This window comes from Phymastichus coffea, unplaced genomic scaffold, assembly GCF_024137745.1.
Source record: "Phymastichus coffea isolate CEN01 unplaced genomic scaffold, Cenicafe_Pcof_1.1 PCOF00002, whole genome shotgun sequence".
Lineage (NCBI taxonomy): Eukaryota > Metazoa > Arthropoda > Insecta > Hymenoptera > Eulophidae > Phymastichus > Phymastichus coffea.
In genome coordinates, this window is record NW_026706813.1 from 2,784,280 (window position 1) to 2,798,409 (window position 14,130).

A 14,130-nucleotide genomic window follows, 5' to 3' on the forward strand; every position below is an offset into this window, starting at 1 on the left:
TATCAAGAATCAATGTCAACCAAAGAATCGATTATTCTTCTACAATGATTGTCAATATAAGGGTATACGTCAACGATAACCATTAGTTCACTTGACCAGTTGTCATATATCAAACCTTCTATTTATTGAGTACAAGTGTGATTGTACTTGATAAGTGAGGATAGGATTTTGTCAATCATCTTAGTCTCGAGCAGCTTAAAACCAGTTGTGGAAAACTTTATTGTTACTGTGAACTCTGTCTATATCGCCAAGACTAATGCCTAGTCTTAAAAGACATTTGCAAGCCGTCTACAAAGTTCCTACGATTAAAAGTGTCTCATTAATATTTGGATTCTATCTTATTCATATTTTTTGAAAAAAAAATATATGTATATAAATATATATTAAACATATGTTTGTGGCGGGGAATTTCGGGGGTTTTAACCGCGCTCCGAGTTTCTTCCGCCACAAGGCCTGTTTGGCTCTACCCCCGATTATTTAGGGCGCCAGACCGTCGGCTAATTACGGCGATCGTCGGGGGTAAGGCCAGTAAGGTTCTCGCGTATCCGGATCCACTTAACGGCGACTGCGCAGGGTGGGCAGACGGGGGATACGCGTGATATCCTCGATTCAGGCCTTGGTGTCCAACTCTTCTCTTTCTACGTCTCCTTGATTGGTATGCCAGCAGCTCAGATGATGGCTCCTTAATTCAAGTCGTGAGTCCGTTCGAATTGGCGCGTATATTACCTATCGTGGGAGCCGAAAATATGGCGAATTAGTGATACCCGTATGTAACCGCTCGCGGCTGAAAATCACTAGCATGCAATCGAGGTAGGATAACACAGTAAATTTTATATAAAATAATTAATCACTTTATTGACGTATCCAGTAATTTACAAGTAAGAGGTCGGAGTGAATAAGGTCGGTAAAACTCTGAATAACCATAAAATGGCAAGGGTACAAATTAATCGAAATGTTAATAATTTTCCGGTCGGTCTTCGATTAACAAAGATGGTGTGAAGATCATCGCAAACAACTCAATCACGAATTTTTCTTGTCTGATCTTACCGCTCCCGCTCGGTTTACGAAATGGCGGAAAGGTCAGCACAATTAAATAAGTACAGTGATCTTATTCGGCTAATTCTACTCTCGTAATAATTTATTAGCGAAAGGTCAACGCGAATCCTAAATCACGAACTTTCCTTTGTTTGATCTTAACGCTCACACTCGGTTACGAAATGGCGGAAAGGTCAATACAATTATATAAGCACGGTAATTCTATATTCGGCTAAATCTACGTTCGCAATAAATTATTAGCGAAAGGTCAGCGCGAGTATCCTAAATCACGAACTTTCCTTTGTTTGATCTTAACGCTCACACTCGGTTACGAAATGGCGGAAAGGTCAGCACAATTAAATAAGCACGATAATTTTATTCGGCTAAATCTACGTTCGTAACGAACTATTAGCAAAAGGTCAGCGGGAATAATTCAACCACTGTTTCGAATTCGTATAAACCTAACACGCACTGTAAATCTAGGAAATGGCGGAAAGGTCAGCGCGATTCGATAGGCACCGGCGTCGACGGATCCACGCGTCGCGACGACCTACGGCACTGAGAAACTTATTCCCGTACTCCGCGATTAATAAAAGTGAGTGGCACTTTGCCTACTTACGATTTTTCCTTGCTGCTTCTGCGAACAAAGTTAGCTAAAATGGAAGGTGTCTAGCGCAAATGGTCCTGCGATAAGATTATCTACGGAAGGCTCTTTCCAGCTAGAGATCCAGTGGCAAAATGGACGAGAATCGGCTTTTCGCGGTCAAAGATCGCTTTTCTTCTCCTCTTTCCGAGAAGAAATGTTATTATTGGTCGGTATGCTAATTCGGATATTGGTAGCACCCTCCGAATATTTTATCATTGGTCCGTATGTAAATTAGAAAGATACAGCGCCCTCCTTAACTCTCCTACTTTCGTCGTTATTTACCCTCTCTCACCCCCCACTAAGGTAGTTATCATTAGTTGTCGGAAAAGATCTACCCCTACTCTTATATATTTGTCTATCCGGACGGAAATCAAATTTTATTCTAATTTGCTCATTGGTTGTGACGTCACTAGCGAATTTTGTCAGAGGTTCGAATTCGGTCAGTTAATTTATTATTTAAACCTAATGGGGTAGTTGTCGCTCGCTATCATAATAGGAGTGTCGGTCGCATGCGAATTTTACAATTCGGTATCTATTCCATGCTCATTCTTTTTCAATTATAATTTTAATTTTAATGTGTCATAAATACGTATATAATATAATATACGTCGTTTCATTTGTAGCGCCCTCATCCTCGCATTTACATATTATTCTACTCGTCATTTCATATCATCTGTCTCGCTCGCTCTTGTTTAGTCTATTTCGCTCGTTCTGTCTCGCTCGCTCTGTCTCAGTCTGTCTTGCTCGCTCGCTCTCAGTCTATCTCGGCGTTTCAAAATGGCCGCTCAGTTTCTAGCGCGTACGCCTCGTGTTCTCGTGTCGGTTGTTGGAGCGCCTCCTGGGACGCTCCTGTGTCGGTTCAGTGACATTCTCCCCGGTGTTTGTGTGTGTGGTTGCTGTTATACTTGTGCGTGGCGCTCAGGATGTCGCCGATGGTGTTCGGCAGCCCGACACAGCTGATTGCCGGCTGCCACTTCATCGGCGATTTTCTGCTCGCCCCAGGAGTGTTAGTGCTTCGTGAGTGTTGGTGTTGGTGCCTGGAAGTGTAACGGATCTGCATGTGTCATCAACATGCATTTCCGTTGCATTTCCCAGTCAAGTTTTCCATTTTTCTTTCACCGGTCGGCAACACGTGGTCGGGAGTGTGTATGAGTGAGTGTGTGCGTGCGCTCTCTTTTTCCGTGGTGCGCTCCTTTTTTCTCTCTGCTCTTTGAGTGTCCGTCGGATCGCGTTTGACGAGTTTATTTTGCCCATATCTCCGGCGTGGTCGTTCGGACATAAAAAAGGGTAATTGTTCTATATAGGGCGCGTTTGTCTTTATTTTATTCAACCGGTTACGGGGCGGCAAGGGACGGGGATGGCCTTTCTGAGGTGTTGCAAATAATGCAGCACCCAGGAAAGGCCTTATAATGTACCGCATTACATGTTTCAATGTCTTATCATAATAAACTTTTTTTAAGTGGTATACATTATTAAGGTAAAAGTAAGTCAATGTATTGCAAGAAATAAATTTATTTTTATTTTGAAGATAAAATGTCTATAATAAATGTATACCTTGAATACATGTAACCTTGTGTTACATTTCCTAACATAAACTTAAAAGGCTTATATTTTTCTAAAGCTTGTAAGTGTACTCGTGAGGTTCTCTTCCATGGTATAAGTATTAGGAGACGTAGGCAACATATTATCCTTGAAATAAGATAATGTAAGCGATACAAGAGTGTTTGATTCACAATTGCAATTTGACGAATGAAATTTGCAGGAAGTATTTTTCTTATTATTTGTAGTATTTTCAATATCTCTAACATCTTTTACACAAATTTGGAGAACAGAAGTATTTTCTTCAATATTGTTAATATTAAACTGTAAAATTTTTGGTTATTTTTATTTTATCTTTGTAGAAAAATCAATATTTTTCTCATTTTTGTCCTTTGAAATACCATTAATACTAGAAATATCAGTCCAATAATTATCTAAATTTGAACATGTTTTTGCTAATGCTACTATATCTGCAACATTTGATTGTTTCAACATGATGCGGATTAAAGCATCTGTTTTTTAAATAATTTGCCTTTATATTAATTCCAATTTCACAATACACCCATGATACATTTTTCTGACATAGAATAGAACCTATTCATTGAATTAATATAACATTTATAAATTAAATTAGTAACTTACTAGCTTTATTAACATCTACTTCAAGATAAACTTAATTCCCTATCATTTTTCAAAGCTGCAATACGTAATGAATTGATATCATCATGAGAAGTAAAAAATTTCTAAAGCTGATGGACAATTATATAACAAATTAATCATTTCATTGCTGATTGCATAGACAAGCCTGATCGATACTCTGACATTCCTATCAATTCAAATATATTTGAATGACACAATTCTACAAAAAGCTCACAGGGAAATTTTCATTTCTAACAGCTAGTATAAGAGATGTCCAACCGAAAGAATTTTATCTTTAAAAAATAAAACATCCGATATTTGTGAAGATAAAATGTCTATAAAAAATGTATATACCTTATGAATATTTCCTCAAATAGCTACTTATACAAGTTAGACTTGTAAAAATAACATACAACATTGATTGTTTAGTTGACATCAATAAACATTGATTGTTTGTTGATAGTTATTTATTTATCTACTAAATATATTTGCAAAAGAATACGTATTTGCTCAGTAAATTAAAGTTGCAATACGTTTGCTTCCTCATGCTATAAATATATCGAAATAAGTAGTGCTTCTGCAGCTTTCATTTGTAAAATTTCTTCTTTTAAAATAATTTGTTACAAAAATCATTACGATTGGATCTTTTGGGAATTATTAAGATAAATTTAATGCTACTCAGAATACTTCTATTTTATTTCCTAACATAAGTTAAAAGGCTTATATTTCCCGTATTTACATAAGTACTTTACAGGAGCAGCTTGGCATCATCATCTTCATGATTAATAACGTATTGAAAATACTTATGACACTTGAATAAAAAGCAGAAAACAATTATTTATTTGTATAGCGCCAGTGTATTTGATAAAAAGTTTTAAAAAATCTTTCGAATTTTGCATAGTTTATAAGATCAATAAAATGATACGTGATACTTACTTTTCCAAGTTGAATTGTTGCAGATTTACAATTATTGAATATAAATGCCCTATTAAAAACTTATCGGTTAAATTTTATTTTAGCGCGAGACCGAAGGGTTGCATGAAATTAAAACAGTCCTTTACATTTCATCCATTTTTATTTTAAAAACATAAAATATTAATATACAATTATTTTATATGCAGTGTATGCTCCACCATTATTTAAAACTGCGAATAACCTAGTAGGCATAGAATCGGTTAAATTTCTAAAATAATCTATATTATACCCTATACTGACCCAACTCTCAACAACTTTGTTAATTAGCATGTTTCGGTCCATTCGCTGATTCGCCGGTGTCCAATCTTTAATTACTTCCGCCCAGACATTCTCAATGCAATTGAGATCAGGCAACCTTGGTGGATGCGGTAGCCTCACAATAAAATTATTGTGCTCTTCTTACCACTCTCGAACAATGCGAGCGGTATGTACTGCACTGTTATCTTCAACGATGTAAATTTTCTCTTGACGTGGTTAGCGCGCTCTTATTCCAGGTAGCAGGAAATCATTTAGTAATTCGACGTACTGCTCTGCATTTAATGTACGAGTGATTTCCACCAGGTGACCTGGACCATCGCCTGATATCCATCCCCAAAAAGAACGAGTCACTCTTATCAATTTCATTTTATCATTTTCTACTAGAATATCATTTTTTTAATTTTTTTAACATAATTTTTTGATTTTGTAAGGTAAAAATACACTTAAAAATACAGTTTTTTCTCTATACAACGTAGGCGTTGCAACCCCCGGGAACTAAATTGATGTGTGTCTGTTACTTTTTTTATAAGTATCTTGTGTTTTTTTGTTTTATAAAAAAATATTCATTACCACTAAAGATATTGCTATAAAACTGCTTTTGGGGCTGTTTTTTGGGGGTGGGTTTCATCCCTTAGATAGCTTTTTCCGCCGATAAAAAAAATACGGGTCTTTTATTTTTTTACGAACTACAACATATCTCAATTGCAGAAAAATCGGAGGCGGAGGTTTGGGATGGTTCCCTTGTTAGTGGTATCACCGTTTAATTAACAGTTTTTCCGATAAAATAGACCCACTCCTGAGACTCAGAAAAAAAAGTTAAATTTATTTGAAGACTTGATCAAAACGCGGCCCTAGTACTCATTAAGGAGTTACTCGTTTTGCTTTCGATACCTGATTTTTCAAACTTAAAATTGTCCTTTTGTATTCATTTGGATGCTTCCAATACAGGCCTTGAAGCAGTGTTAACCCAAAATTTCAATAGCATCGAAAAAGTAATAGTGTTTGCCTCGCGGGCTTTATTTATTCCAGAGCGTAATTACTTTGTAACGGAGCGAGAGTGTTTTGCTATCTTATGGAGTATCAATAAATTTTTACACCAATTCGAAGGCACTAAATTTTGAGTCATCACCAACCATAGCTCTCTGAAATTGCTACAAAGCCCTAAAGGTCCTAAAAATCCTAAAGGTCGTTTAACTCGGTGGGACATGAAATTAACCTAATATTTATAACGGGGTTTCTGCTCAGCTTCGCCTGGACAGGAACAGTTATATAATTTTTAAGTCGCGGGAAATAAATTAGGTTGCTCTCCAGAGCAGCACGATGTTCCTGCACCGGGTGTTCTGGGTCCAGCAGCTCAGTTGCCTCCTTTTCGGTCAGAAAGCTTGGCCCGCGGAGAGTGTCGTAGGCTACGCGTGAAGATGCGCGACGTCCAAGAAGAGAGATTCGCGCGGGTACAGTCACATACACAATTACAGTTCAAGGAACAGGGAGTCGGCGGACAATAAGCACTCGAATATGATTAAAAGTGGATGCGTGTAAATTTTAATTATCAACAAAGGAATACATACTATCAAAACGCGTCGATATAAACAAAGTTAATCGCAACGCAACAAACTTGCAATAGCTTGACAGTGAAGCGAACGGAACTGCGCACGCGCTACGCAGTTAAGGTCGCGCAAGCACTCGCTCTGTTGTAAGTCGGACGAAGCGACAATACACGTATAACGGAAGCCTGTTCGTAGGCCGAACGAAAATAGAAAAGAAATAAGCAACTACGCGGTAAGGTATCAACAAGGATACGCAATTTAAGCAACGCAGGAGGAGAGAGCCATAGAGAGAGAAGCCAAGTTAACAGACTGGTACTTACAATGCTGGAGCTGACGAGTCGCTCTACAGTAGATTCGCAAGTAGTTCTCGGCGCGCTCGTTTACAAAGTATTTGTTAATCGCGTTATCGCTTCTTGCGTTCACGCTTTTACTCTCTGCCGCTATCACCGAGTGTTCACAAGACTCTTCAGGAACAGCGTCGATGGTTGTCACGTGTATGGCTATTAAACCTAATTGCTCTCTCGAGTAATCAGCGAGCTCGCGTTGCCGGTTGCTTGTTCGTTGCCGGTCGGAAGCAGACTTACTTTTTGTCCCTAGTCTCTCTCTCTCCTCGAAGGGCTCGCCTCTCCGCGAGGTTCGCGCCGCGAGTCGATATCGATAATCGAACTATAATCGCGTCACTTACCGGTTCGCTGACGTCCACGCTGCAATTATTTAAACATGTTTACATGATAATTAATTATTATAGATAATTATTATTTGATGGCTTCCTGGGGAGAGAGAGACATAACGAACTTACATGCCGTTCGTTATATATTCTATGAAAAGAGTACACTGTAAAGATACACTCTACTACATACTTCACGCATTATCGTAAATGTTCTCTAAAGAGTCCGAAATTGCTGCTCTCTCGGATGATTATGATTCATGGTAGTCAAAACGCTCCGCTGATATACTTGTGCATCTCGACAAATTTTCAAATTGGAAAGTACTGCCTCAAAATTTTCAACATAGAGCTCTTGAGGACGCTCATAATGCTTTATGTGCCGGTCATTTAGCTATTGAAAAAAGATTTTATCGCATCGTTTTCAATTTTTATTGGCGTAGGTATTTCAAGGATATTGTTGAATTTTTTAAACAGTGTCGTACTTGTCTTATCTGAAAAATAGAACAAAAAGTCTCCGTATCGTGCCTAAACCGATATATAATTGGATCACCCGAATGGAACGCTTAAGCAAGCTATGCAACTCTATTTCGCGTAACCAGTTCTTATGGCCTTGGACCTTCTTTTGAGATATTATAATATGTCTAAACAGAACAGAGCTTTTGATCCCGGAAACCGCATTTGCGTCATCAACACGTATTTTTGTTTGCTTTAAATAGCGTAAATGCAAACCTAGAATCAAAATTCGACGTGAATTTGTGGATACTGTAACGGAGAATTCCGGCCGTACCCGACTGGGTTGCTCGCGACCGTCCGCACAAATTATTTATTCGGGGATTCGGGAAGCAAAAGACGTTCCCACGACTGAATAACGCGTCGAGCATGACCACGTTACATGCACAGATTCGAGATCGGGATGAGGAGTGATACAGAGGCGAATAAACACAACAGCGAATTAACACACAAGTCTTTTAATTGTCAACAATCGATTACAATACGGCGACCTCGGACTTATACACTACGAGCGGCACAATAACAAACGCGAAGGTGAATCAGTGGCTGTTCAGCCTGCCGATTCCCTTGTGAAAACTAAATATTATAATAAATGCCCGACAAACACTTTCCGCCGATAGACTACCAACGGGTAGCCAGCAGGTCTGCCGTGCTACCAGCCATAAGCTGGCGCCCAAACATGCAAGAGAGAGAGAGAGAGACAAGAGAAAAACACGGCACCGACCTCGACCTTCATTCTCTCCGACGGCTAGAGCGCTCTGCACCGTGACGTCACTGGTGTGCTCCCCGCTGACCGTCTCGCTGATGTTTGTTGTCATCGCTATTTTCCTCTTTCTCGTTCCCTCGTTCGCTCCACCATACTACTGCCTCAATCCGTGCCTTGCTCGTTAATTATTGTTGCTGTTGTCTCCGCCGCCTCTTTATTGTTCGGTACTGCAGCACGTCCAGACTGCTCACGCGCGCACCCGCGTACCTCGCCGGTTACCCACACGCACCGGTGCCGGGTATACTTCGGAACATGGCTGGGCGCGACCCAGTCTCACGCTCCAATACTCGTCCGCGCACCGGGCGTGTCTCCGAAACGAACGATCGTCGACGAGGTCACGGGGCCAACTTGGAAAACCGTGACCTTACGGTTTTATCCGCGCGCGCGACTTCCTCGGCTCATCGCTTAGCAGAGACTCTCTTTTCCACCGCGTTCCGCAATTCGAGCGCTCTCTCTCTCCCTCTCTCTCTCTCTCTCTCTCTTCTTCTGCGCCATCTGCATCGCTCCAGTCGTCAGCTCAGCCCATGTTCAGCACCTCGTAAACAAAAAATCCAAGCATGAGTGTGTGTACCAAACGCACACACTCTTAGCTTGGCACGGCGCACGAACATTTGCGAGAGCCAAACGGACGAGATCGGCCTAGCCGAGATTCTCCGTTACAATACATAAAATCTTGTCGTCAGTAGTTTATTTGGTAGCAAATGCCTGTGGTAGAAAAATCTCTAATGTCGATAAAAATGAGATAAAATTGTATCATCTTTCTTAGCTGAATGCTAAGGATTATAGTCTCCTGAATACGTAGGTGATAGTACTACTGGCTCGTCTTCACCCCATAGTGGCCACCGTGGTATCGGATGATAACTGGTCAATCCCTTTTCCGGACGCACGATGACATATCATCAATGGTAAGTCAGTCCTATACCCATCTTCCACCTCGACTGTTGGCATCTAAGCACCTTCACTACTTCCTCCACGCGCAGTGCCTGCTCTACGTTTCTCTAGATAACGTCCCTCACCACACAGTCGCTGAAACTGCTAGTCTCAGTTTCATTTCTACTAGACGTGCCCAGAGCTGCGATAGCGCGTCTGCCATTATTGCGGCGCTTATTATGCATGTTTACATAGCACTACATCTCTCATCTTTGCGACTACAATCACATCAATTTACTTGATGCGAAATTGTTTGATTTACAAATATATTCAATACTGACAGTGTTCGTGTTTATTCTTAATCAATGAAATACATTTTAGTGGCTTACATATTTAATTATTTAGTTGAATAGAGCTGTAGTTTATGGATTCAAAATATTTCTATTTATTTTGCATTGTTTATTAAATCTTATTCAAGATTATACGGAAATAACTACGAAAAATTGTTTTATATCTTTTTAATCTAATGTGCTTACTGTATCATGTATTTATTTAAATAATATTACTCATTTGGAGTAATTGAATGTTAATAACCTGTTAATTATAAATTTCAGATTACAGTTCCCGCCAATAGTATCATTATCATCTCTAGCTTACTCCAATTCAGTTTTTCTTTCAACGTTAAATTAAATTAATGAGCAAAATTAAAATAATTTTACTACATTGAAAATTTAGTGGTATCAAAAAAAAAGAAGTAAATTGAACGAAATTCATTTGGAACGAAACGGTGTGAACATTACTTCAAGAAATGAATCTTCAACATTATTCTGATCAATTTATCGAACTGATTAATGAAAACCAGTTCCCTCTAACAACAACAGCAAGTAATAATATATTTACTCTTACACTGACAAGTATAGGGCCACAATTTGCGCGGCAACAGATGTCGCAGTATGTCAATCAATCAGTTGTCGATAAAGTACCTCGTGAGATGCTTCATCTTATAAGTCCTCACTGGTAAGTGTCATTACCTATAGATCACAGCTGTAGTGATTTTACATACAAAAAAATAAACTACAAGTTACCAATCAAATTGAACACAACTTCAAAAGTTCTAATTAGATAAAGGTAATTTTGATATTCTCACATAAATTAATAAATTTTATAACGAGTAAATGTTGGACTTATTGAATAATGGTATTATGGAAAAATCTATTACCTCATACAGTACACCGGTGTTTGCGTAATAAGAAAATTATCAAAGACGGCGAGCCATAGCCACCATACATTTAATTTGACTATCGCGCATTGATTAAAGTAATTCGAGATTACAATTTTCTAGTATCTCTAACAGTAGATTTGTTCAAGTGGACGGCAGGTACATAACTATTTTCATTCTTCGATAAATATACATTGTATTATCAAATCTATATTAAAAAAAGGTAAACACACCACAGTCTTTCGGTGTGAATCAAGGTTATATCGATTTTACCGTTCATTGTTATGACTCAAATCTAGTGAGCCGATTTCTCTGTCATTAGTAAATAAATCAGTAGCTGGCTTTAAAAATGTACTAATATTTTCCGAAAATATAGGTGCCTATTTGAAAACTTTTGACGAGAACTGCGAGATCATTACATAATAATTAATGAAACACTTGAAGCTAATTTACAAGAGTCGTTCAATATATACTTAGAAAAAAAGAAACAAAATTATTTTTAGGTAGATTTGTTTCCTTTTTCAACATAATTTTCTTTTAAATCTATATATTTTTGAAAGCGTTTTTTTCAAAGTTTTTAAGTAAAATTTTGAAAACTCCTCAAAATAGTCATTTGTTTTAGCGATATCTTCTAGGTTCAACGTAAAACGACGTCCACCAAGCTATTTTTTCAAGTTTAGAAGTAAGGGAGGTCCCTGTGAGTCAAATCTGGTGAATATGATGGATGTTGTAACAATTTGAAATTTAATTCCATAAATTTGGCCATCGACGCCACACAAATGTGTAACCGTATATTATTTTTATGGAAGAGGACACTTTTTTTCAAAAGAGGACGTTTTTCCTTGATTTCTTTACTCAACTGATACAACAATGATGCATAATTTTTTCATAATATTGTTTTTTCATCTTCCAAGTAATTGATATAGATCATACCGCGTATATCCTAAAAGACCGTAGCTATCAACTTGTTGGCTGATTTCGCCGTCTTCACCTTTTTACCGGTTCACCTATAAACGTTCATTTGGACTACTCCTTTGTCTCTGGAGTGTGTTCATGATTCATCGATACTTATGTATCGATACAGAAATTCCTTAGGATTATGATAGAAAAGCACCAAAACAACCGCAGAGTTGGTTATTCTCTATTGTAAGCAAACGCTTTACTCATCTTTTTGAAATTTTTCAAGCACGCTCATTGAGAGAGGAGATTGTCTAAGGCTGTTTTTTTCTCTTTAAAGGAATGGTTTTATGAGTTCAGTTTTTAGACAATTATATAGAAAAGGAAAGTAATCGCTGAATAAATGTAACATATCTCAGAAAAAGGCTAAGAATTTATTTCACTTAGTATACTCCTCGCGTTGCTATGCAAGGTTGGATAAGAATCAGCAAAGATGGAATGGGAGATTGCTAACTACCATGGTATGAAATGTTACCACTGAAATCTGCTGATTCGAGCACCCCCAGTGACGAAAACGTCGAAGCTGACGCATAATTTCTGTTTTATGCCTATTGCATACACGAGAAGAAGAGGAATAAGGACCGAATATGATGCGATACAGATTAAAAAGAACCAACTGATTTATTACGTAACTTATAAGCAAGGCGAGGCGCGTCTTACGAGAGCTGGAACTCGACTCACACACTCTTTCATGATGGCGTCATCCGCGGGGAGAGAGCCTAAATATAGGCTTTGATTTCGACTGCATTAAATTTTTTTTATGTTTTTGTTTTATTATTACTTCAAGTTTATTTGAAATCTATCTAACGTATTGACATAATAAGCAAAACTTGTTTTTATTAGACACACACACACACATAATAAACATCAGTATACTCTAGTAAGTATACTGTCTTTATTAACACCATCATTAGTTAATTTTTCTTCAGTCTGATTGTAGGAAATGCGTACGGAAGCATACCCTTATTTACATAGCATCGGGGAAATACGCTAGAGCGTCTGGGAATTAGGCCCATATGCGCAATCGGCGACCCAAACAAATGCACGTACGAACAGTCTAGATAGCCTAGGTAATTTAGGACTCGTTTACATCTTTCGATGGAAATAGATTGCGTTAGGCTAAGAAAAATGTGTTTGCGTGTAGGTTAAGGGAGTTATAATTATACTTGGATTAAGGAAGAGACGTAGCGTTATGTTAAGTCACGTAAGGTTGAGGACAGAGCAGGTTAACCGATTGGATCTTAGAAAATATATGTTAACAAAAAAAAATTTCCGTGGCTCGCTTGCGCCCTCGATTTGGCCCATTGACGTGGGTGTTCGCTGAGTGCGCATCGTTGCCGTTAAGCCATCCCTTTGCACCTCCAATAAATTAATTTTGAGAGGCTCCAGACTTCACAGTACCAAAAAAGCGTGGCGACAGTGCGCGTTCTTCTCAAAAGTCCTAGAAGGCTTGGTGTAAATGTTATCCGAAGGATGCGCCGATTAGAATCTTAGTCTACAGCTAACTCGCATTTGAATAATTACACCGCTCCTCTCTCGCCGTCTTCGTAAAGTTGTATTGTTGTTTAAATTTGTTGGATACCGACTTTTTCCCGCTTACTATCGGGTTTTTTATGCCGGTTAGGTGTAATAACTTTAAGGAAATAAAACAAAAAAACAATATAAATCTTTATTTCGGCTACTCCTCACTCGTTACACTGATGTTGGCGATAAATGTCTTAAAAAGTTTATTCACAAGTTTATCTGGGTGATTTTGAAGTCTGGAATTATATTTTTCGTAGAATTTTTTAATTTTTTCTTTAATTGTACGAGAGTCGTTTGAAAAGTTCGTACAAAAATAAAAACTGCTTGATTTTTTTTAATAAATCTTTTTTATTTTTCAACATAGTCTCCTTCTAGGCTTATACACTTCATCCAATGCTGCTCTAGTTTGTTAATCCCTTCCAAATAATAGGATTTGTCCAAGTCTGCAAAATAGGCATTCGTTTCTGCAATCACCTTCTCGTTTGAATAAAATCTTTTCCCCGCCAGCCATTTATTCATATTAGGGAACAAATAGAAGTCCGACGGATCCAAGTCTGGAGAATAAGGGGGACATGAAACGAGTTGGAACTCTATCTCCATCAATTTTGCAGCCACAACTGCTGAAGCGTGAGCTAGCGCATTGTCGTGGTGGAAGAGGACTTTTTTGTGGGCCAATCGTGGACGTTTCTCTAGCAACTCGGTTTTCAAACGATCCAATAACGATGAATAATATTCGCCTCTAATGGTTTTACCCTTTTCCAGATAGTCGATGAAGATTATTCCTTGCGAATCCCAAAAGACAGTCTCCATAACCTTCCCGGCCGAAGGAATTGTCTTCGCCTTTTTCGGAGCAGATTCCCCCTTGGTAACCCATTGTTTAGACTATTCTTTGGTCTCAGGAGTGTAGTGATGTATCCATATTTCATCTACAGTGATGAAACAACGCTTAAAGTCTTACGGATTTTACTGGAACAGCTG

At 38.4% G+C, this 14,130-nt stretch overlaps 1 protein-coding gene across 3 annotated transcripts in view; it reads left to right on the forward strand.

Moving 5' to 3' along the window:
* LOC131663390 (rhodopsin-like) overlaps window positions 1-14,130 on the forward strand; it is an 833,111-nt gene that overhangs the window by 184,313 nt on the left and 634,668 nt on the right. For all 3 annotated transcript variants that reach the window (XM_058933786.1, XM_058933783.1, XM_058933794.1), the window contains exon 2: window positions 10,067-10,469. In XM_058933786.1, the coding sequence (XP_058789769.1) occupies window positions 10,261-10,469 (209 nt within the window). In that variant the 5' untranslated portion in view covers window positions 10,067-10,260. The remainder of the gene's footprint in view (window positions 1-10,066; window positions 10,470-14,130) is intronic.